A 25560-nucleotide genomic window follows, 5' to 3' on the forward strand; every position below is an offset into this window, starting at 1 on the left:
CCCCCCAATACTTACTGAGTCAATTTAGTGTTGCCTGTATGTGCTTGGTCTGTGGAGCATGGGTCCCCTCTCAGGGCAATCTTCTCTTAAGAAAACTGACTTCTTTTCCAGCAGCCATCATTTGATAATGGTTGCCCCTCCCTATCCATGCTGAGGCTTTGACTGCCTAGGAAGGAGGATTGTGAATCATAGGGTCTGCCAGTCTGGCTGACGTCTGCAAAATGTGGGCTGTGGTTTGTTTTCAAGATAGCCTAAGTGGTCAAACCACATAGAGAACAAGCAATCAAGCAATCTGTGATCTTAAAAACAGCTTTGGTTTTTGTTTCCCCTTTTTAGGTGTGCCTTCAGATGCTGATTCTTCTTCTGCCAGCAATAAGATAAATGGTGCAAATAACTGTAAGCCCAATCGCCCTTCTCTTGCCAAGATCCTCCTGTCGCTGGAAGGAAACCTGGCCAAGCAGCAGGCCTTATCACACATTCTTACCGCACTGCAGATTATGTATGCCAGGTAGGCTGTGTGGTGGTTTGTAAGTCCTGCCTCCCTGTGAACTTTATAGTTTGTAGTATTGCAATTGAGCAGATGTTTATGAAAATGTTGTGTTATTAGTCGTTAGCGCTACTAGTTGTACAGTTATGAGTCACACATTCATGCTGATGATTGATGGGTTCTTGGTGCCTTACAGACAAAACCCCGCTGATGATTGAAACATGAATCAGAACATCAGGCTTAAAGATGTTTTCATTTTTGTTGATAATTCTATATCAGTATTAGGTAAGAGGAAGAATGAATTGATGCTAATTTAAGGTCTTGTTTAAAAGGATTATTCTTGCTGGGCGGTGTGATATACGCCTTTAATCTCAGCATTCGGGAGGCCAGCCTGGTCTACAGAGTGATTTCTAGGGCTACAGAGAAACCCTGTCTCCAAAAAAGATTGCTCTTTTCATCCACGTGATAAGGTGGTTCTCACTGTCTTAACATACTCCTTTGCTGCTCTTCTTAGAGCCTGTTGCAGTCAGCTTCCCAGCATTTAAGAAAACACCAGAGACACTCAGCTTAGAAAGAGGGAGATTTTATTTGGTCCATAGTGGCTAGCCCCAGGTTTGGGCCCCTGGAAAGTATGTCATAGTGGGAGCCAGAGGCAGAGCAAAACCTGCCTACCTCATGGTCAAAAGTTGAGAAAGAAGGAAGCCATGTTCCAGTCCCCTCAGTGACATGCTTTCCTGACCCCAGGACTCCCCTAGACCCTGTTTACCAGCTCCCAGCAGTGCTCGACCACAGGGTATATGTCCTGGCTGGGGACTGAGAGTCGTGCTTACAGACCTAGGAGCAAAGCCCAAAGCAGTTATCAGGGGACAGTTAATCTGCTCTTACTGTATCAGGTTTTCATAACATCAACTGTCTATTCCTAAGCTTCAACAGCAGCTCAGCAGGTTTTCCTAGACTGAGCTAGAGGCTTACTCTGCTCAGCTTTTACTGAGAAGCTTCCTAATGCAACGACCCTTTGATAAAGTTCCTCATTTTGTGGTGACCCCAACCAGAAAATTATTTCCTTGCTACTTCATAACTGTAATTTTTCTGCTGTTATGAATTATAACATAAACAATAGAGATGGAGGATATCTGTAATCCTTGTGAAAGGATTGTTCAGACCCCAAAAGGGATCATGACCTACAGGTTGGGCATCTCTTGTTGTTACTTGTGTCTGCTAAAATACAGCCATGTGTTGTTTAATATAATAATGAGGTTACATTCTGAAAAATGCATTATATTAATGTTATAAGAACTTTCTCGCCGGGCGGTGGTGGCGCACGCCTTTAATCCCAGCACTCGGGAGGCAGAGGCAGGCGGATCTCCGTGAGTTCGAGACCAGCCTGGTCTACAAGAGCTAGTTCCAGGACAGGCTCTAAAACCACAGAGAAACCCTGTCTCGAAAAAACCAAAAAAAAAAAAAAAAAAAAAGACAAATCTCGAAAATCAAAAAAAAAAAAAAAAAGAACTTTCTCATATACATGTAAATTAAATTCACTGGGACCTTTCTAGTTGATATAGTCATATAAAATCACAGTTGTGGACTGAAATGTTACTATGTGTCTTATACCTATAAATAAGATTGGGATATACATTTTAGCTTAGAGCTGTTGGCTAAAAATGCACAGTAGTTTTTTAAAACTCATTTATTCATAGTCTATAAAAATGAGGACATAGTGTTAGTAAGCACTTGACCCTTCCTGCTGCTTCTTGTGGTGCCCAGATGACAGGGTGGCTTACCATAGTCCTGGCCTTCTGTCCTGACAGAGATGCGGTGGTTGGAGCCCTGATGCCAGCCGGCATGCTCGCCCCAGTGGAATGTCCCTCCTTCTCCTCCTCAGCACCTGCTTCTGATGCATCGGCAATGGCCAGCCCCATGAACATAGAGGAAGGCATGCTGGCTGCTGATCTTGAGGACAGACTGAGTCCAAATCTATGGCAAGAAAAGAGAGAGGTAAAGGGGCAGCTTTAGGCTGTGTTGAATTTAAAAGGGAAGGAATTCTACTCATTCTGTCACTTAAGCTTTGTGTCTGCAATTTGGTTTGAGTTTGACTTGGTAAAATTATTCTATTTAAAGAATTTCTTAGTGTTAAAATGAAAATAGATGTATGCTGTTAAAAAGTCACTAAATAGAATTCTGAAATGTTGGGAATCAGAAAGTTGAAAACTGTTAGCTTGTTTGGGAAAAGACTCCTTAGAGACACCTGAGCTGGGGCAGAGTGGTTTGTGTGCCTGATGTTTCTAGGGCTGCTTTGGCTTACTAGGGTGCTAGCTAGGAATGTGGTATAAGTGCTGGGTCATCCCAGAAAGTGACAAGTGTTTTCCCTGTTCCTCTCCAATTAGATTGTTTCCTCTGAGGATGTTGTGACCCCCTCTGCTGTGACTCCATCTGCTCCCTCAGCCTCATCTCGGCCATTTATCCCAGTGACAGATGACCCAGGAGCTGCCAGCATTATCGCAGAAACCATGACCAAAACCAAAGAGGTCAAGAGATCTTCTTTGATTTGAAATATAAAATTGCCTTAATCGTACTCAAAAGTTCAAGAGTCATATTTAAAGCTAGAACATGCTGTACTTCAAGGTTTATCAGTCACAGTTTTTTTCCTCCTAAGATGTTTTAAGGCCACAGATTGTTCCTCTATGAGATACTCCTTCCCATTCTCACTCTTCTCCTTTGCCACCTTTCCTTACCCTTGCTTCCCTGTGAAATACTGACAGACTTCAAAGAAAATGGCTCCAAAGCAAGTGGCACTATTAGGAGGTGTAGCCTTGCTGGAGGAAGTGTGTCACTGTTGGGGGTGGGCTTTGAGGTCTCTTTTGCTCAAGCTTCCCTCAGTGCAGCTGTTAGTTACCTTCCTGTTGCCTGCAAGATAGAGCACTCAGCTCCAGCACATCTACTGACAATAATGGACTGACCCTCTGAAACTGTGAGCAAGCCACCTCGATTAAATGTATGCTTTAAGAATTACTGTGGTCATGGTGTCTCTTCACAGCAATAAAAACCCAAACTAAGGCATTTAACTAAAAGATACATCTATAAACTGTAGTTTTTTTCCAAGTAACATATACTAGTGCCACTCTCTCTGAAGTTTAAGGGAGAGCTCTGTGACTGATAAACCTTGAAGTATAGCATGTATCTCATAGAGGGGTATCTCATAGAGGGACAGTCTGTGGCCTTAAAACATCTTGGGAGGAAAAAGCTGTTGTCCTAGTTAGGGTTCCTGTCGCTGTGAAGAGACACCATGACCACGGCAACTTATACAGGAAACATTCAATGGGTGGTTCACAGTGTCAGAAGGTCAGTCCATCATCATCATGGGGGACGTGGAGTGTGGGGTGTTTACAGTGTCAGAGGGTCAGTCCGTCGTCATCGTGGGATATGTGGCAGTGTGGGGTGGTTTATAGTGTCAGAAGGTCAGTCTGTTGTCATCGTGGGGGACATGGGAATGTGGGGTGGTTTACAGTGTCAGAGGTCAGTCCATCGTCGTCTTAGGGGATGTGGCAGTGTGCAGACTTGGTGCTGAAGTTGAGAGTCCTTGATTGACAAGCAGCAGGAAGCGTCTGTCTCATTGAGAGTGGTTTGAACATTGAGACCTCAAAGCCTGCCTCCACAGTGACACACCTCCTTCACCAAAGCCACATCTACTCCAACAAGGCAGGCCATACCTCCTATTTGTGCCATTCCCTTTGAGGGCCCATTTTCTTTCAAACCACAGCCATGGTGAACATTTTCTGCACATACTACAGCATCCATGCTTGGGCCAGAAAGGAAGGCTTTGCCATTGCTATCTGAGTCTGATCTCTCTCCCCACCCCCACTCATGGTATTTTCTCATTTTCCAGTGTGTGTGAGGCTAAGGGCCTTGAAATGACTGCACCCATGACAGCAGCACACATTCACCCAGGGCTTCTTCCACGTCTTGTAGAAAAATAGTAAACACATTTAAAAATGTTATCTAAAAATGTTTAAAAAATGTCTTTTCTGAGGAACCCAAGGGGAGTTGATAGTATGAATGATGTGTTATACACACAGGATTAATTTTAAATAAGTTTCTGTGGGAGACTTGAGGAGATCTAGAGGAAAGTTATAAAATCTGATAAGTAGCGGTAGGTTGTACGTGCCGTGGCCTCCTTCCAGTCTCATGCTGTGTCACCTACCTGTGCTGCCTAGGTGGTCACAGCAGCAAACTGCATTTTATAGTGAAGGCATTATTCTTTGATGGATGCTCTTGTAGCTCTGTAAAATAGTTCCTTGCTTTTCAGTGGAGACTTTGGGGTCATCATGTCTTGATCTGGTTTTTGATGTCCCTTCCCCATTGCTGACATGTCCTGACTCAGCTGGTCAGTTTCATTTCTCCATATTCCATTTTCTCTTTAACTGTTCATTTTCAATTGTTTTAGGATGTTGAAAGCCAAAGTAAAACATCAGGTCCAGAGCCCCAGTCTTTGGATGAGTTCACCAGTCTGCTGATTGCTGATGACACCCGGGTGGTCGTGGACCTGCTCAAGCTGTCAGTCTGCAGCAGGGCTGGAGACAGGGGCAGGGATGTGCTCTCCGCTGTGCTGTCGGGCATGGGCACCGCCTACCCACAGGTGAGTCCTGGGGCCAGTGTTCTCTGCGGCACCCAGTATCTTCACGTGTGGTGTCACTGAGGGTGAGGAGCAGTCCTTTATTTTATGACAACATGTGACACTGTTCTCCCAGTGATGTCTTCTATCCGGCCTAGAACTAGTATGTATATCTGTTTTTAAACATGTATTAATTTATTTACCTGTTCGTTTGTTTGTTCATTCCTTCGTTTATTTGTTTATTCATTTAAATTGCGTATGAGAATTTGTGCATATCGCATTCACACATGGTACCTGGGGAGGCCAGAAGAGGGGATAGGATCCCCTTGAATTGGATTTACAGATGGTTGTAAGTCACTGTGTAGGTGGGAGGAACTAAACCTAGGATGCTTGAAGAGCAGCAAGTACTTCTAACCACTGAGCCATCTCTCTAACTCTTGTTTTTTTAAAAGCAAAATTGTTATTGCTGGGTGGTGGTAGCACATACCTTTAATCCTAGCACTCAGGAGGCAGAGGCAGGTGGATTTCTGTGAGTTCGAGGCTAGCCTGGTCTAAGGAGCTAGTTCCAGGACAGACAGGGCTACACAGAGAAACCCTATCTCAAAAACAACAAAAACAACAAAATCCACATTATTTTATTTTTATTTCATTTTTTAGCTTGTGTTAGTTGTGTGTGTGTGGACATGTTTAAGGATTGGTTTCTTTCTCCTTCCACCATTATATGTTCCAGGGATTGAACTCAGGCCATCAAGCATGGTGGCAAGAACCTGAGTGGTGTTGGTAGCACTGTGTACCTTATTCTTACTAAGTTAGTCTTTCTGTGTGGTTTACAGTTTGCCACTAGTTTTTCTTTAGATATTAGTCTGATATTGTTTGCCCTGCAGGAATTCTCACTTTTTTTTAATTGCTTTTATTGAGCTACGCATTTCTTCCGCTCCCCTCTGTCCTTCCCTCCCTCCCCTTCCCCCTTTCACCCTCCTCCATGACCCCAATGCTCCCAATTTGGTCAGGAGACCTTGTCTTTTTCACTTTCCTATGCAGACCCATGTATATCTCTCTTAGGGTTTCTTTGTTGTCTAGTTTTCCTGGGGTTGTGGCCTGTATGCTGGTTTTTCTTTGCTTTATGTCAAAAAGCCATTTATGAGTGAATACATATTCTATTTGTCTTTCTGGGTCTGGGTTATCTCACTCAATATGTATTTTTCCAGATCCATCCATATGTCTGCATATTTGAAGATGTCATTATTTTTCTTAACCACTGTGTAGTACTCCATGTACTACATTTTCATTTTCATTTTCATTATCCATTCTTAGGTTGAGGAGCATCTAGGTTGATTTCAGATTCTGGCTATGACAAACAATGCTATGAACATAGTTGAACACATGTCCTTGTGATATGATTGAGCATCATTTTTGTATATACCCAAAAGTGGTATTGCTGGGTCTTGAGATAGAGTGTTTCCTAATTATCCGAGAAATCGCCATACTGATTTTCAAAGGGGTTGTACAAGTTTGTACTCCCACCAGCAATGCAGAAGTGTTCCCTTTATCCCACATCCTCTCCAGCATAAGTTGTCCTCAGTTTTTTGTTTTGTTTTGATCTCGGCCATTCTTACAGGTATAGAATGGAATCTTAGCCATTTTAGGTTCATCAGTTGGGAGTTCTCTGTTTAGGTCTGTACCCCATTTTTTTTTTTTTAAATATTCTTTTGATGTCAAGGGATGGTAATGCCTCCAGACAATCCTTTATTGTATAAGATTGTTTTGGCTATCCTGGGTTTTTTGTTTTTCCATATAAAGTTGATGATTGTCTTCTCCAGATCTGTGAAGAATTTTGATGGGATTTTGATGGGGATTGCATTGAATCTATAGATTGCTTTTGGTAGAATTGCCATTTTTACTATGTTGATCCTCCCAATCCAAGAGCAAGGGAGGTCCTTCCATTTTCTGGTGTCTTCTTCAATTTCTTTCTTCAAAGACTTATAGTTCTTGTCAAATAGATCTTTCACTTCCTTGGTCAGAGTTACCCCAAGATATTTTATGCTATTTGTGGCTATTGTGAAAGGTGATGCTTCTCTGATTTCCCTCTCTGCTTCCTTATCCTTAGTGTATAGGAAGGCAACTGATTTTTTGGAGTTGATCTTGTATCCTGCCACATTACTAAAGGTGTTTATCAACTGTAGGAGTTCTTTGGTAGAATTTTTGGGGTCGCTTATGTATACTATCATATCATCTGCAAATAACGAAAGCTTAACTTCTTCCTTTCCAATACAAATCCCCTTGATCTCCTTATGTTGTCTTATTGCTATTGCTAGAACTTCAAGCACTATATTGAAGAGGTATGGAGAGAGTGGACAGCCTTGTCGTGTTCCTGAGTTAAGCGGGATGGCTTTGAGTTTCTCTCCGTTTAATTTGATGTTAGCTGTCGGCTTGCTGTATATAGCTTTTATTATATTTAGGTATGACCCTTTTGTTTGTATTTTCTTCCTTGCCTTCATTTCAGTTTTCAATTCTTGAATTGTTTCCATTACCTGTTTGATCGTTTTTTTCTTGGTTTCCCAGGGTATCATGTACGTATTTACTCATTTCTTCAAACTTTTTGTTATACTTCTCATCCATTTCTATAAGGGCATTTTTTACATGTTGTTTAAGGGACTCTATTGCCTTCATAAAGTCAATTTTTTCCACTTCTTCTGTGTTAGGTTGTTCAAATACTTCTGTTGTAAGATCATTGGGTTCTGGTGTTTTCATGTTGTTTTTCAGATTATTGGGTGAATTCTTGCCTTGGCGCCTGCCCATCTCCTCCTATTGATCCTATCTAATGGGTCTTTTTAAAAACCGGATCAGGTTTCCCTACTGGCCAAGGGCTCCGCTTACAAAATGCCCTCACTCTGTTTCCTGGTTCCTGCCACAGGCCAAGAACCCTCTCACCCCTCCGAAGGGTCTTCAGGACAGGACCAGGCTCCCTGTGTGCCAGTGACCTGGCCAACCAAAGGCCTACCTCTTTGATTTAATTGTAGTAGGGCGATCTGCTCTCCTTATTGCACGCGCGCCGGTCCCCCAAAGCCTCTTCCTGAATGTGGTGTCTTCATCCATTTTTTTTTTTTGAGAGAAGGTTTCTTTGTACCTTTGATGCCTGTCCTAGAGACCAGGCTGGCCTTGAACTCACAGAGATCTACCTGCCTCATCTTCCCTAATGCTGGGATTAAAGGTGTGCACCACCACCACCCTCATCCATTACTCTTATACTTTGTTTTTTGAGATGCTGTCCGTCACTGGACCCAGAGCACAATGATTGGCTAGAAAGACAGGACAGCCTGTCTTTACTTCCTAGGCACAATAAACGCAGGTGTGCATTGCCATAACCTGGCTTTGTACATGGAATCGAGGGATCTGATCTCAGGTCTGCATGTTTACATACCGTTGAACCATTTTCCCAGCCCCTTAACTCTGTATGAACCACCTTGTCCCTGTAGAAAGCAGAGAGCAGGATGAGCGTGCGTAGGCCCTGCATGACCCAGGGGCAGCATCAACTCATCTCTGGTTCTTTCCTAGGTGGCAGACATGTTGTTGGAGCTCTGTGTAACTGAGTTAGAAGATGTGGCTACAGATTCACAGAGTGGCCGTCTTTCCTCCCAGCCTGTGGTGGTAGAGAGTAGCCATCCCTACACAGATGACACTTCCACCAGTGGCACAGTGAAGATACCAGGTATGTGAACCAACCCTGGGAAGGCTGTGAGGGCCCGTCTGTGGAAGGCTTGTTTTACAGCTTCCTCCACAGGGGCAACCATTGCCCTCTTGTGAAAATAAGAAATTGGATCATTTCAGATATTTTTCTGAAATCTTTGTCAAATAAAATGTAACACAGAAGCTGCACTATATTAGTTTTCTTTTTGTTGCTGTGATAAACACTATTACCAAAAGTAGCTTGAGATTAAAAAAAGAGAGAGCTTATTTGACTTTTATCTCCAGGTTCCAGTCTGTATTGAGTTGGAGCAGAATTCATGGAGCGATAGCACTCACTGTGTTGCTCACTAGCTCATACTCAACTAGTGGTTTCTCATGCAGCCAGACCTGGCTGCTGTGTTGTCATTGTTTCTAGGCATTTTCAGTGGACACAGCGCACAGCAGCTGACTCTGGTGCACACACTGACACTTGGCTACAGTGGAGAAGTGCAAGGCTTCTACCCACAGCTCTTTTGTGCTCTCTGCAGTAGGCTGGGCCTCTCACGTCAACCATCAGTCAGGCCAATCTGACCTGGCAGGTCCTCTGCTGACTCCAGGCTGATAGCTGCAGCTGACTACAACATGCACCAAATAAATTTCATCTTGTCAGCTGTTAGGTGAATGCCCTTTCCCTAAGACTTATGTTTGAAGTTTGCTGACCAGCTCTTTAGAAGCAATGCTCACATCCTGTGACATGAGTCATCCTGGTGTTTAGCACTTCTGATGTACAATTCCAACAGGCTCTGTTCCTCGATAGTACATTTTCAGTTTCTCCTCCCCTTCCACTCCTCTCTTTCACCTGCTACATGACTTCTCTGGTGAGGCTTCAGGTGGCTGAATTTACCTTCCTTAGACCAACTCTGTTTTTGTACACTCCCACAATTCAGGATGTTCCTCAGCCTGGCCCTTCTGATTCAGGATGCCATTGTCTCATCACTCGGCAAGCTTTCTTGTTGGTTTCTACCAGCCTCAGTAATGCACCTGTATCTGCACATCTCAGTGTCAGTAATGCACCTGTATCTGCACATCTCAGTGTCAGTAATGCACCTGTATCTGCACATCTCAGAGCCTCAGTAATGTACCTGTATCTGCACATCTCAGTGTCAGTAATGCACCTGTATCTGCACATCTCAGTGTCAGTAATGCACCTGTATCTGCACATCTTAGAGCTTCATTAATGCACCTGTATCTGCACATCTTCGAACGTTAGCTGCTGTTGCTGCTCAGCACCAATGTTATGGCTCCATTGGAGGTTGTGAAGTAGTACTGTTGGCTGAACTGCTTCCTTCTTACTTATCAACTTGAATACTTTAGAAAGGTGTTTTCCCTCATTTTTTAGTTTGCTACCTAGGGAAACTGTCTACGAGAAAGGCAGGATACAGACTTGATTTTTTTTTCCCCCTTGTGTTTTAAGGGAGTGAATTCTTCCCCTGTCGTTTCTCCAAGTGCCCCATGTAGTGTTTATATGTTTACGTCATTATCCCAGCACTTGGGAGGCAGAGGCAGGCGGATCTCTGTGAGTTCGAGACCAGCCTGGGCTACAAGAGCTAGTTCCAGGACAGGCTCCAAAGCTACAGAGAAACCCTGTCTCGAAAAACCAAAAAAAAAAAAAAAAACAAAAAAAAAACACACACACATCTCTAGACAGTGTGGCCTTCAAAGTCGTTTTGGTGGTCTGTTGCTAGCTCCCATGTAGTCTGTAGTAGCAGATAGTTCTAGGGTTGTCTTGTATGTTCTGCCTTCCACTTGGGATTGGCTGTGGTTTCAAGCTCACACTTCGGCGCTAAGAGAGTTATTGCTACTGTGTTGTCATTGTAGACATTTTTGGTGACAGGAATGAACTGGATGGGTAGATGTACACAATGACTGACTTCCCTGTGGATTCTGTTAGCCTTGTTCCATCACATCTGCATCTCTTTTTTTATATCGGATCCTGACCAGAACAGATTTGGGATATTAATTCTGTCACTACGAAGGTCAATTACTAGAAACACCATTTGACAGGATCTCTTCTTCAGATCTCAGTAGCCTTGGTCTGAGCTCTTATCTGCCGCATTAACTCTTAGAGATATTGCATTGCCTGTTTTAGTTGTTCTGTAGCCTCAACTTTACTGCATCAAATGTTCCTCCCTTAGCCTTTTGTCTGAGCATGCAGTAAATTCCTCTGTAGGTCCCTGGCTCAACCGGCTCCACTGCTGTCTTGACACTTGAACTGTGAAGGTTGCTTTTCTGGTGTTAATCCTTGGATGATTTATTCATCTGTGAAAGTGTGAGCTTACTGTTTCCTCATTTAAATCGTTGTGCTTTTCTGCAGTAAAGTACTGGGGGATACACACACACACACACACACACACACACACACACACACTCTCCATTCCAGGTGATATTCTCAGATAGAGGTGTGTTCTTTAGTTCCTCATGGTCCTTGAATCATTTTGTGATGCTCCGCCCTAACTTAGTTCTCTTCCCAGAGCGGGTGATGTCTGGGTCTTGGGTTTGACACTTCCTTCCTTATGTGTCTACCTCTGATTCTTTCTGTCAATTTTAGCAGCACCATGTTGTGCTGAGTCGTCTTTTTCTAGTTTAAGTCTTCATTTGAAAAAAATCCTTATTGTAAGTTATTTGTGAGTTTTAGCACTTACTTTTTTTTTTGGTATTCCTAATTTTTATCTGATTTTGCTCCTTACTGTCTGTGTCTTTCTGTTGTTTTGAGATGATGGTGGCAATTCTTGGTGGTTTGTGGAACCTTTCTGGCCTGTATTCATTTTCTATTTGGGTATGACTGACTCCAAACTTTTGGTTTTTCTAAAAATAAGTTTTAATACTTTTATTTTGCTCAATTTTCATGTGCAGTTCATTATCATGAACTTAAGAATGAGGTAGGGTTTAGGAACATATTTTTTTATCTAGTTTTATTTTAATTTTAATCTGTTGTACTTTCATGATAAAGTTTAAAAACAGAGCTGTTCATGGTAGCACAAGTCTTTAATCTCAGCACAGAGGAGGTATAGGCAGGCCTATAAATCCTGTGAGTTCCAGGTCAGCTAGGACTACAGAGTGAGACTGTCTCAAAATCACAAAAAAAAAAATGACGGGTTATATTGGTGCACACCATTAATCCCAGCACTCGGGAAGTAGTGGCAGGCAGATCTCTGTGAGTTTAAGGCCAGCCTGGTCTGCAGAGTGAGTTCAGGACATCTAGAGCTACACAGTGAGACCCTGTCTCAAACAAAAAGAGAAAACAACAACAACAAACAAACCAAAAACCCAGAACAGACCACCATCAACAAAACAACAAAAACACCAGCTGTAGCTGTAGCTCAATAAAGTGCTTTCTGTGTCACCATGAGAACCTAAGTTGAGTCCTCAGCCCATGTAAAAGAAGTGGGCACATCGGGCTCCAGCCAGCGGAGACAGAGGCAGATGCATCTCTGGGACTCAGTGACTAACCAGTGTAGCTAAATTGATGAGTTCTAGGCCAGGGACAGACTCTATCCAAAGACAAGGTCCTGGATGTAACCACTCATGTACACATACTGCTCACATATACACACATGCATATATGCATACATAGGCACATATACACACATACTGCTCACACATACACACATACTGCTCACACATACACACATACTATTCACATATATACACATGCATATATGCATACATACACACATATACACACATACTGCTCACACATACACACATACTGCTCACATATACACACATGCATACATACACACATATACACACATACTGCTCACACATACACACACATACACACATACTGTTCACATATACACATATACACATATACTGCTCACACACATACTCTTCACACATACACACATACTGCTCCCACATACACACACAACTGTTCACATATACACACATATAGATGCATACTGCTCACACATACACACACATACTGTTCATACATACACGCATACTGTTCACATATACACACATGCATATATGCATACACACATACACACATACACACATACTGCTCACACATACACGCATACTGCTCACACATACACGCATACTGCTCACACATACACACATACTGCTCACACATACACACATACTGCTCACATACATGCAGTAGAAATTGAACAAAATTCAATTCAATTTCTACCTAGCAGTTATCTTAAGACAGAAATCCTCTTACCTGTTTCTCACTTCATACCCATCTTCTACCAACCAAAAGCATGTTCCAAATAATTTCTTAGTAACTCTGTGCCACCTTGGCCAGTCCAGTATAGTATGTTTTTAACCCACTCCTTACTTCTTACTCCCTTCGTACAACATCCAAATCCAGTCTTTAAAACTAGTCAGAGCTCTCAGGCGTCCATGAAGAACTGCACAGTCAGTCTCTAACTAGATGTGATCTAAAGTCCTGCCCAAGGCCACTGCTTTCTCCTTTGTTCCCATGCCCTCGCTAGAGTCTCCGCTGATTGTTCTCACTGGGCTTTGGACAGCAGGCATGTGATATTTTACACTAAGCAATTCTGAGTGAACACCAGCTGGCATCCCACAGTTGAGCTCAGTTCTGCCACTACTAGAACACCCAAAAGGTTAAGGGTGCAGTGCCACACGTCTGTCCTTATTTCAGGTATCACATTTGCTGTAAGCCAGAAATTCCCACAACACAGTATTGTTACTTACCTTTCCCTCATGATAGCAAAATGCTTGACATTATCAGCTTACAAAAAGTAAGGGTTCATTCTGCTTTCCAGTTATGGAGGTTGCAGCCCATAGTCAGTTAGCACAAGACAGCATGCCACAGCAAACCATGCAGGGGTGGAACACAAATCACTCACCTCATAGCCAAGAAGCAAAGAGACAGACAGAAAGGAGCCAGAGTCCCTTGATCTTTTTTGTGAGCACATCCCTAATGGCTTAAGGGCCTCCCACAAGGCTCCTCCCACCTCTCAAAGATTGCTTTATCTCTCATAGTGCCAAATGGGGGGGCTCGGTCTATAACTCACAGACTTAGGGGTCATTTAGGATTACCCTTACCACCCCTTCCAGACTTGATAATGTGCTATACGCTTGTTCAGATGATAGAATTGCAACATGGGAGCTTGCTTGGAGATGAGAGAATAGCCAGAACGGTTTGGCCAAATGGGTGGTTTTCCAGCCCATTAGTCCATGGGCAGAGCTCTTTTTGGGCAAATGGTGGGGAAACTGATCAGGCTGTGATTTTGGTGTTGGTTCTTTGCCAGCTCCTAACTGTGGTTTTGGTCTCACTCTTCATGCTTGCTGAACTGTAACTTTTACTTGCTCTCTGGAGTTTCCACTGTGTTTTCTGCTTGCTTATACTCCAGGTGCGGAAGGACTCAGGGTGGAGTTTGACCGGCAGTGCTCCACAGAGAGGCGCCACGATCCTCTCACTGTCATGGATGGTGTCAACAGGATTGTGTCCGTGCGGTCAGGTGAAGAAGGGAGGGCAAGTAGGGACAGTTCTTACTAGTGCTCCATCAGTGCAGTTGTTAGCACAAGGCAGGACCCTGATATCTCATTCCATGGGAACTCTGAGATAATGAGTTGTAAAACACTAGGTTTGATTTTCCTCTTTTCAGTACTTTGAAATAAGATATGATCTGTGTGATGTGTGCTGTGTACCACTGCAGAGGGGTTATTGAGTGTCTAGTGTGAGAATACTGAAGCCCGTGTAGCACTGATGTCGATGAGGACATGACTCATGGAGTGCTGTGTCTGCATGGGGGGCAGAGTGTGTGGTGGATGGGAGGCATGCTGTGTAGTCTCTCTCGTCTGCTCTGCTGAGCTCCATGAAGTCAGCAGGAGGGGCTAATAAACTCAGTGCTCTAAAAACTTTGAGCAGTTTAGAATTGTTGATATGTGTCTCTTTTCAGGCCATTTTAATGGTGGTGGTGGTGGTGGTGGTGGTGGTGGTGGTGTGTGTGTTTGAATGATTCATACCCCATACCTCTCTATGCTGTGTATTGAACTCAAGGTCTTGTGCATGGTAGCTAGCACTCAACCACTAAGTGACATCCTCTTTTATACAGGGGAGAAATTTCCCTGTGAAAGACTAAGTATGCAAATGCTTGAGGTTTTGTGGGCTGTGTGTGGCCTCTGTCTCACCACTCAGAGTATATGTAGTCCTTGGGTTAATGTGGCACAGGGATGATGGACATGGTTTTTCTGACATTTTGGCAAATGTCTGTCAAAATAGTTCTCAGAGTATATTTAGTTGTACTGGATCTCTCTGCGTTGAGAAGGAAGTCCAGCAGGCTGTGCCCATGCAGCTGCCTCATGGTCCTACAGCATTGAGTTGCCCAGTATCTCCTGCTTTTTTGCACAGGCTGTGACATAGCTCCACAGACCCTTGGATCTGACCAGGCTGCTCCACACATTTCTTGAGTACTGCCTGTCTTGGCCATGCTGGATTGTTTACATTTGCCTTTTGTGGGAATTTTAGCTCTTTCTGCCTTACTCAGAAGTGTCCCAGAACCTACCTTGCTGTGGGCTTGTCCTCCCTGTGGTTGACACATTGTGTCCTAGTTGTATGTACAGTCTTTCCCCATGTGGTAGGTGCTTCTGTGGGGCAGTGCATTTGTATGTGCCTCCAGGCTTTCCAGAGGCTGAATAGAAATCTTTGGGAGGTAGAGAGTCCTCGACTATGGTGAATAGGAGCTTGGGTAGTCTTGGGCTGAGGAGCCAGCTGGCCTGACCTGGTGTGAACATCTTTGCTTTGCTTCTAAGGAGTTTTTTTTTTTTTTGGTTAGATGATAGCATTGTCCTAACTCAGGATGTACTTTACTCCGCTAGGTCGAGAATGGTCTGACTGGTCCAGTGAGCTGCGCATCCCTGGTGATGAGCTGAAGTGGAAGTTTATCAGTGATGGGTCTGTGAATGGGTGGGGCTGGCGCTTCACAGTCTATCCCATCATGCCAGCCGCAGGTGAGAGGGGCTCTAGTCATTAACCTCTTGCTGTAATTATTGCCCAAGCCAGTGAACTATGCACACTTCACTCTGTGACTTAAGGACTGGCTGCTGCTGTCTGCCTAGGGAGGGTCAGACAAAGAGCCACCTGCGCCATCCATTTGTCAGAGTGCTTAGCCCCACCCTCACCTCTCTAGAAAGGAGTTGGTGATTTTGGTTCACAGTTGCATGTCAGTTTGAAGAGCATGACTCAGGATTGAGATGCTTGCAAAGCACGCACAGCCCTAAGTTCAGTCCCCAGTACAGGGGGGAAACCAAGCAACCAATGAGCAAAATGGTTGGCTTATGTAAGTGACTTAGACAGGGCTGTGGCCTTACTTCCCACTGTGTTCCAGCTGGGAGTTGAGTTTGAGAGTTTTTCCATAGGAGGTGACCCCATGATATCACATAGGGACATTTTTAGGACTTCTTCACAGGCCCTAAGGACCTCCTCTCCGACCGCTGTGTCCTCTCCTGTCCATCCATGGACCTAGTGACCTGTCTCTTGGACTTCCGACTTAATCTCACTTCCAACAGAAGCATTGTCCCTCGCCTCGCCGCCTCTCTGGCTGCGTGTGCTCAGCTGAGTGCCCTAGGTGAGTGGAACCTCCTTGGTCATGTCTGTTTACCTGGGTAGAAGACGATTCAACTTCTGACCTTCCCTGTCTGTTGTTTCAGCGGCCAGCCACAGGATGTGGGCTCTTCAGAGACTGAGGAGACTGCTCACCACAGAATTTGGGCAGTCGATTAACATAAACAGGCTCCTGGGAGAAAACGATGGGGAAACAAGAGCTTTGGTATGCTTTCTAGACTTTTGACTCTTTTTGGATAAATGTGCTGCTTTAATCATTAAAACCTCTGAACCAGCAAGAAGGCTTGGGAAGTCTGTCTAAGTGTCAGGGACCTTTTGTTACGTGCGGGCTTCTTCTCATGCTACCGAATATGCTAGGTTCCAGCTGGGCTGATGTCTATTTTAATGTCTGTGTATACGTATTGACCCCTATGAGTATAGGTCTGTGTTAGACTTTACAGGCTTGACTGCCCACATTCCTTTTATTGTACTGTATGAGATGGTTCCATTCTGGTTGTTTCTAACCCTAGGAGAAGATGGGCAGGATTTGTGTGCCAGAGTGGAAGTTCCCTGGGAGTGGCTTTCTAAAACCAAGACCAAACATTCTGATTGCTGACACTTCCTTTTCATTGTAGACATACTTTTTTTTTTCTTTTAAACACTGCTTGGCCCCTTAGTTTCAGCCTCTTAACCCATTTCTATTAATCTATGTAGCACCACGAGGTGCGCTTACCAGGGAGATTCTAGCCTATGTCTGTCTGGAGTGGAAGAATCATGGTGACTTTTTCTAATTGGGGATTTAGATGCTCATTTTTTTCCTTAGGGGATATAAAACCCTTTACTTACAGGAATGAAACAAATCTAGGGGCTCCCCTGCATTATGGATTTCTATAATAAAATATTGTTTTGTTGCTTTGAAGAGCTTTACAGGCAGTGCTCTTGCTGCTTTGGTGAAAGGCCTTCCGGAAGCTCTGCAAAGGCAGTTTGAGTATGAAGATCCTATTGTGAGAGGCGGCAAACAGTTGCTCCATAGCCCATTCTTTAAGGTAGCGTTTGGCATATTTTTAAAGTGGTAGTTCATAGCTCGTTTGCTGGGAGAGTCATGGGGGCTGTTATGGTAGTACGCCGTTGTAAACTCTTTGGGAGCCGTCCTTACTATTATTGCAGTAATAGTAATAATATGAAATATATCCCAAGAAGTGGTTCTGGGATCAGAGCCTTCGTTTCATAAGCTGTGTTCTCACGTTAGCATGCTTTGAGACATGCAGACGGTAATAGTTAGCACATGCTGTGGGTGTTGTAGCAATTGTTGGTCTGGGGCCCTGTGTCTCCAGAAGCTGTTGTACTCCTAGAAACTCGCTCAAGGAAGCGTCCTCAAATCTTGGGATGGCAGCCAGTGGCCTTTGCTCAAACATTAGCTGTGTTTCTGAGTATCCCTCTGTTTCCAAACTTCACTGACTATAGGTGCTAGTAGCTCTTGCCTGTGACCTGGAGTTAGACACACTCCCTTGCTGTGCTGAGACCCATAAATGGGCTTGGTTCCGAAGATATTGCATGGCCTCCCGTGTTGCTGTGGCCCTGGACAAACGAACCCCATTGCCTCGTCTGTTTCTTGATGAGGTAAAAAAAATAAACTTATTTTATTTTTGTAATTGCTTTGGAGATGTGAATATAATGAAAAAGATGCCAATATAATAAGCCATAGTTTATTTTGCTAAAAAAAATCATAAAGAAACTCATAGATTAAAAACAGACACTATAACACATGAATTTCCAATTAACATTAATTTTTAGCAAAGTAACTAACATTTAATGTTATGATATGGACTTTTACCTTCTCAGAGTTGATGTGGTAATACTGATTTTTCATACTGAATATAAAATTATGATGTTGATGTTGGTATATTCTCATACTTCCATTTAGAGATTCCTCCTGTTTTATTACCTTAATTGTTTTTTATCCTTTTGTAAGGAAGAAAGGGTAAGTCAAGGTCTCATAGTATATCCTAGACTGGACCTCACTAAATAGCCCAGGCGCCCTTAAATTTCTGCTCTGCATCGCAGGTGCTGGGGTTGCGAGTGTGAGTCACCATACCCAGCTCATTTGTTTGGTTCATAATCTCATGATAATGCTTTGTAGGTTGCTAAGAAAATCCGCGAGTTAATGGCAGACAGCGAAAGCATGGATGTTCTCCATGAGAGCCACAGCATCTTTAAAAGAGAGCAGGATGAACAGCTTGTGCAGTGGATGAACAGGTATTTCAGAACCAAGACACAGCGTCGTACATAAGCGTTTGTGTACAAAGGGCTTTCTAACACCACATGTTCTTTTATTGCTTCTTGTAGGCGACCGGATGACTGGACTCTCTCTGCTGGTGGCAGTGGAACCATTTATGGGTGGGGGCATAATCATCGGGGGCAGCTTGGAGGGATTGAAGGTGCGAAAGTCAAAGTCCCCACTCCGTGTGAAGCACTGGCCACTCTCAGACCAGTGCAGTTGATTGGAGGAGAGCAGACACTGTTTGCTGTGACAGCCGATGGGAAGGTAAGGGTGTGATGTTTTTGTGTTCTGCTGTCGTTAAGATTGAGAACATTATGGGTAGATATTTTGTTTCATTTTTGTGTGTGTAAGGACTTGTATTTACTATCTGAAGAATGTTTATGATATACTAAAAGCAGGTAGTGGTCTTCCATATTTCTGTATAATCTTTAGTTGTATTTTAACTACTTCATACATATTTTTATTTTGAAGTACACTACATCTGTTAGCTGTATTTCTTTTAAAAATCATAAACATCTGATGCCTGTCAGTCTTCTCTCTGTAGTGCAGCTCATGAGTCTCTGTAGATATCTGTGATCTTCAAGTTTGCCTGCTTATAATTTTTCCTTTTAGATGAGAGGAAAGGAACTCTGTCCTTATAGTTAGAAATTGAGATAAAGCAGTTAGAAATTGAGATAAAGCATTGGATGGGGGGAGGGAGCACAGTCCTGCAGTTATTATGATACCTTTATGGACTTACCACCAGTAACCTACAGGAAAGTCCCCACCATCAACTGTCAGTAGTACTACCTTAGGGACCAAGGTTTTTATACATAGACATTTGGAGAATACTCCAAACCATAACGATATATAAAATCTTAAAGTTTCCCGTAATTTTTAATTTTAAGTTAAAATGCCCTCTGGTGTAAAAATGTACAAAGTGCTAACTCTTTGGAGGTGATTACTAAATGCAGGAATTTTTATGCTTTCTCATCTCAGCTCTATGCTACTGGCTACGGTGCTGGTGGCAGACTGGGGGTCGGAGGGACAGAGTCAGTGTCTACGCCGACATTGCTGGAGTCCATCCAGCATGTGTTCATTAAGAAGGTCGCTGTGAACTCGGGAGGAAAGCACTGCCTTGCTCTCTCTTCAGAAGGAGAAGTTTATTCGTGGGGTGAGGCAGAAGATGGGAAGTTGGGGCATGGCAACAGAAGGTAAATGTGAAAATATCATTTTTAGTATGTTTTCTTTGCTTTGTTTTCGTGATGATACCGTGTGTTGATTTTTGCCTTTTGGAACCCTTGGAATAACCTGCTTAAGTTAGATGGTGTTAATGACTTATTTGTCAGAAACAGGTCTACAGGTCTCTGTACATGAGCTTACCTGTGTGCTTCCTGTACTGGTAGGGAAGCATTAAGTCTTGAGGTTTGAATTTACAAATTTGACAATTAATAAATGTCTTTCTGTCCTTCACCTTGCTACTGTCCACGGAATCACATCGGGCATTGTGTATATTGTTGCTTGATTCCAAGAGTATAAGTATAGAAGAAATAGCACAAGTGATGGGGAAGGAACCAGAGTCAGTTGTTTATGAAAAACTTATTGCATCTACTACCCAAAGTGGAAGTGGAGATGTAGCTTAGAAATAACTAAAATCACCAGGCAAAATAAACAGCAGCCCCAAACACACTGAATAGGAGGCAGCGATATAAAATTCCCCGAGAATAGAACATAAGCAAGGCAAGTTGAGAAAGTTACCCCAGTAGATCTTCTGTAGATGTTTCCATACCACAATGGGAAGGAGAGACCCTGGCAGCTGGTGACAGAACTGGAGATGGAAGGAGGCCCAGAGTAGCACAGAGCAGGTGAGAGCAGTACGAGGAGACCCCAGAGATCTGGAGAGCCCAGTAAGGCAATCTGATATGCAGCCTAAGAACCAACACTGCAAATGATTGCGGGAAACATTTCTTGTACTCACAGAGAGGAGACAGAGTTCCCAGAAACCTTGTCATTCATATGCGGTTAGAGTACAAACAGTACTAACTAAGGGCCAGAGAGATGGCTTAAGAGCACTTTTAGCTTGGGCTCGGTTCCCAGCGAGCCCAAGTTCCTTGTTGGGAGGCACACAACCACCAGTAACTGATTCCAGGGAACGCTGTGACCTTTGCGGGCACTGCATGTATATGCTACAATTGCCTACAAGCAAAACACTCATATATAACAATAAATATGTAATCGTACATTAGCAGGGGGAAAATGAATCATTTACTGTTGGCTATGGTTCCTCCACCAAAACTTAAAAACTGAAATCATTTTTATAAATAATAGAAATCAGAGCTCAATTATTTTTATGAATAAAAATAAACCCTTTTCAAGGTAAACTTTTCAGTGTTCTGTACCCACTCAAAAATTGCAGGTATGCAGAAGAACAAAACCATACAACCCACATGAGAACAAACACAGACAATCAAAACTGATTCAGAAATACCACAGTGATAAGAGTTTATTTTAATCACACACCATGTTGTAAGCACATAAAAGCTCGAGTTTGTTAAGTAGGACAAAAAATTATTTAAATGGCCAAATGAAAAAGTTCTAAAGATTAAAAATACATTCACAGAAAGGAAAAGTAAATTATATGGAATTAGTGCCCGAATGGATGTTATAGAAAAAAGGCCGGTGAATCTAGAGCTAGAGAACATAAATGAAATAGGCACAGTCATCTCAATCTCACGAGAGAGACACAAAGAGGGACAAAGACTGCACCAAAGTGGAATCTTGAAAAGCAGTTGGGATGGGCTGATTAAGCTGTGGTAGGAGATAGTGGGCAAACTGGTTCTTGGAGGAAAATGCAACCAGGAAACCTGTCAAGACTGGTGGTAAGAAGAAATTTCAGGTCGGAGGAATTTAAGAGATGAAGAGTTTTCTTTCTTTCTTTTTTTCTTCTTCTAGACAGGGTTTCTCTGTGTAGCTCTGACTGTCTTGGAACTAGCTCTGTAGACCAGACTGACATGGAACTCACAGAGACGCTCCTGCCTCTGCCTCCCAAGTGCTGGGACTAATGGTGTGCACCAGTACTGCCTGGCTGCTGCTGAAGGGGTTTGTACATAGTTTGCAGGTATTAAAAGATGAAGGCTGGGGATGTAGAGTAGTGGTTAAAGCATTTGCCCATCTTCTTAGCTTATCCCAGTGCCTGAGCTCAATCTCTGGAACCACAAAAACAAAATAGATATTTGAAATTAAAACAAACAAAACAATCACTACAGCAAAAAAGCAAACAGAAAACGTTGAAACAGCAACCAAGTGTGATTATTCTTTCCTACAATCAAGGTACTTGGGTGTAGAGGCAGGGTAGTGGTCACAGATTATGCCCAGGCCTGTCTGTGATCTACACAGCGAATTGAAGTAATAAGGGCGGCGGCGGGGCTGCGTCCCCAACACCCCAGCCGCCTGCTACCTTATGGCCGAAATAATTACACGGACACTGTATCCTTTTAATCACTGCTTGGCCCATTCTCTTCTAGGCTAATTCTCACATATTAATTCAGCCCATTTCTAATCATCTGTGTATGGCACCCCAAGGTGCGCTTACCAGGAAGATTCTAGCCTAGTCCATCCTGGGTCGGAGCTTCATCCCGGGAGCGGGGCATGGCATCTCCCTCAGACGTCTGCTCCCGAGAGGACAGCTGTCGAGACTCTGACCTCACTTCCTCTTCCTCCCAGCGTTCTGTCCTGTTTTCTCCTCCCACCTATCCTCTAACCAATAAAATGGGCCAGGGCAGTGCCTTTATTAGCCAATGACCTTCCTCCATCAAGCGAATCTTGGTCTTTGAGGACTGTCTTAAACAAAGCAGAAAATGCAGTTAAATGAACAACTTTATGGCAACATAAATATAACTTTTTAAAGAATTGAACATACTTAAACAAACAAAAAAGCCAGCAATCCACAGACACAAAATATTAATTTCCTGAAAATACATCTCCCAAACCAAATGACCCATGGTTTCTGATATAATGTCATGTCACACAAATAGTAAAAACCCAGACACAGGTATTGGGGTTCAACCCAAAAACCAGAAAAGCAAAGCAGCCAAGTCATTAAAGAAGTCTTACCTCTGCCAAGGCTGGGTGACTGCAGACGAAACAGCCTAAGCCTCTCTCTCCTCTCATTTTATATTCCCTCTAGTGCTGGGATTAAAGGCGCGTGACTCCCTAGTACCAGGGTTAAAGGTGTGAGGCATCAACAACCTGGAGTTGTTTCTGTGGTGATCTCGTGTAGCCCAGGGTGGCCATGAACTCACAGAGATCCTTCTGCCTCTCACAAATCTTGAGATGTGTGTGCCACTACTGCCTGACCTATAGTAGCTTAGCTTTGCCCTTCTGATCTTTAGGCAAGCTTTATTTATTAAAACTTATATAAAATATTATATTGTGACCTACTTTTTCAGAACACTGAAGAGAAAGGAGAATTCTCCCTTTTTTTGTTTTTCTATTTTGCTATTTAACCCAGGGTGGCCTCAGGCCTGTGTTCTTTCTGCTAGCCTCTGACATTGCAGATGTGCACCACTAACTTGTGTTGATGTTGTTTGGGGCCTTTAGGATGCTGGACAGATTCTCAACCATCAAGCTATAGTTTTATACATTAACTCATTTATTTTCTTAAAGATTATTAAAGCTAGACTCAGACATTATTAGGAAAATACAAATCAGTATCTTACATCTACATACATTATAAAAATTCTTAATCTCTTAAGAAATCACATCCAACAGTATGTAAAAAAAATAGTACTATATGATCAGGTGGCATTTATGCCAGAATTCTTAGATTGGAGCAGCTCAAGAAAGTGAGTCAGTATGAAAAGAACACAGTAGTCATATAGCATCTTGAGTAGACTGAGTAGGGCCAGGTAACCTCCATGCCCCACTCCTACCACCTACCCACACACAAAGTATTTTCTAGCTCATGGGCCTGGTGCAAAGTTGTGAATGCCCTACTTTCTGGCATTCTGCTTCTTTGTGTAAAGGAAGATAGATAGAAAATCATGAAATTATGATTTTAGTTCTAGATGGTTCTTCTTGATTTATGTAATAATCACTTGACTGAGAAGGAATAGTTAGAGGTTCACATTGAAGAAATAAGTAGTAACCAGAAAAGTTGAAATTTTTTAAGTGCAAACAAAAGTGTTTAAAAATTTAAATATGTAGGTATAGCTATTTCAGCCATATTTATCTTCTGCAGTCCATGTGACCGTCCTCGTGTCATTGAGTCCCTGCGAGGAATCGAAGTGGTTGATGTCGCTGCTGGCGGAGCCCACAGTGCCTGTGTCACAGCAGCTGGGGACCTCTACACATGGGGCAAAGGGCGATATGGGCGCCTGGGGCACAGCGACAGTGAGGACCAGCTGAAGCCCAAACTGGTGAGAAGGTCCTGGGTTTGAAGGCCAGGTCCAGGCTCAAGCATTTGCTCGTGCTATAGTGCTGCAGTGGGCTGGGGCAGTTTGTGTTTTCAGGTCAGTGGTTATAGGCTCACCATTGAGAAGCATGGTTTCTTGTTTACGGAAGCAAGCTGTCTTGGTACATATCTATTGCTTATGAATAAGCACCCGTCATGCTGGTGCATGCCTGCCGCCTACAGTTCAGATGTATCTTGTTAAATAGAGGAATGCCCTTCTCTCTTCAAGAATTATCAAATTTGTCTTTGTGTCATCTTGAACGTTGTAATGTGGTAACACTGTTACTGAGCTTTTCCCTAGTGATCTCTGTTGTGTGCTGCCAGCTGAACTCTGCACCCCTTTCTCCTGAAGGTGGAAGCACTGCAGGGCCACCGTGTCATAGACATTGCCTGTGGCAGTGGTGATGCCCAGACGCTCTGCCTGACTGATGATGATACTGTCTGGTCCTGGGGAGATGGAGACTACGGCAAGCTGGGCAGAGGAGGCAGTGACGGCTGCAAAGTGCCCATGAAGGTATTTTCTGTCTGTGCCACCCAGATCTCCTCTTGCTTTCCCTTCGGTGTGCTTCTCAGGAGCGTCCTGTTCATTGCGGGAGTACCCTGGAGTCAAGGGGAGTGAGGGACTGGGACATTTGGATCCCTTGGGTGCGTTTGTGTCCACTCGGGAAAGGCGTGGAGTCCACAGGGCTCCAGAGAGCCTGTAGTTTTATTTAGTTTGTAGATTGGTCCACTCTCAGTTTACAGTGTCAATAGGGCCGCATCATCTCATGTAGGATATAGACTGGAGCTGGTGTGTGTGCCCAGTGTGTAAATGTGGTAGTGGTGTACAGTTAGGGTGTGTGTGCTCAGTGCCCTCCCTCGCTGAGCACAGATGAGGAGCAGAGAGGCTCTGGGACACAGGCGTCCTGGGCTCTGTATCAGCTGCCCTTACTTATATGAGGGAAGTCCTGGGCTCAACCACATAACTTTAGTTTTGGAATTGTGCTTCCCAGTACATCTGCTATTGATTTAAGAATGACTTTTTCTGTCTAAGTTAGTTTAAATTTTAAAAATGAAAATTCACAGCGAGACATTGCTGCATAGCAGTATATGATATAATCACAGTACTCCAGTTGTGCTTTCCCTTACCCACACTGAGATGACGCATGCCCATCTCGTCTGTACAGATAGACACTGGAACCTCATAGTTTTTCGAGATGTGTGCTAGAAAATGGTTTGCCTTTGACTATGTAGCTAAGGAAGGTTTCTGCATCCAAGTACAGGACGCTGGGCATGGGCAAATCTGGAGGAGCTGTTAGTGCTGGCACTGTGGCGGGACAGCAGGTCCAGAGAGACCGATGAAGAGAGTGAGCTTTAGTCAGTTTAAAAGTGAAGTACAGGATATTAAGTAGGAAGACGTTCACTGAGATCACAAGGAGCAGAGTCTGTGGGGTGATGATTAATAAGTGAGGCGGCAGGGTTTCTAGGCACAGGATGGAGACACTGTGTGCATGTGGAGCCA

General features: G+C 43.5%; 1 protein-coding gene across 1 annotated transcript in view; it reads left to right on the forward strand.

The window, feature by feature from the left end:
* Positions 1-25560, forward strand: part of Herc2 (HECT and RLD domain containing E3 ubiquitin protein ligase 2) — a 161150-nt gene that overhangs the window by 118821 nt on the left and 16769 nt on the right. Inside the window, exons 66-81 of the mRNA XM_041656580.1 lie at positions 337-508; positions 2296-2482; positions 2872-3012; positions 4929-5120; positions 8652-8805; positions 14156-14263; positions 15624-15755; positions 16214-16372; positions 16455-16573; positions 17268-17393; positions 17812-17967; positions 18488-18603; positions 18694-18892; positions 19607-19821; positions 23847-24024; positions 24412-24573. Coding sequence (XP_041512514.1) covers positions 337-508; positions 2296-2482; positions 2872-3012; positions 4929-5120; positions 8652-8805; positions 14156-14263; positions 15624-15755; positions 16214-16372; positions 16455-16573; positions 17268-17393; positions 17812-17967; positions 18488-18603; positions 18694-18892; positions 19607-19821; positions 23847-24024; positions 24412-24573 — 2516 coding nt within the window. The remainder of the gene's footprint in view (positions 1-336; positions 509-2295; positions 2483-2871; positions 3013-4928; positions 5121-8651; positions 8806-14155; positions 14264-15623; positions 15756-16213; positions 16373-16454; positions 16574-17267; positions 17394-17811; positions 17968-18487; positions 18604-18693; positions 18893-19606; positions 19822-23846; positions 24025-24411; positions 24574-25560) is intronic.

The sequence above is a fragment of the Microtus oregoni genome, unplaced genomic scaffold (assembly GCF_018167655.1).
Source record: "Microtus oregoni isolate MIOR12 unplaced genomic scaffold, Mior012 000000F_ref0000247, whole genome shotgun sequence".
NCBI lineage: Eukaryota > Metazoa > Chordata > Mammalia > Rodentia > Cricetidae > Microtus > Microtus oregoni.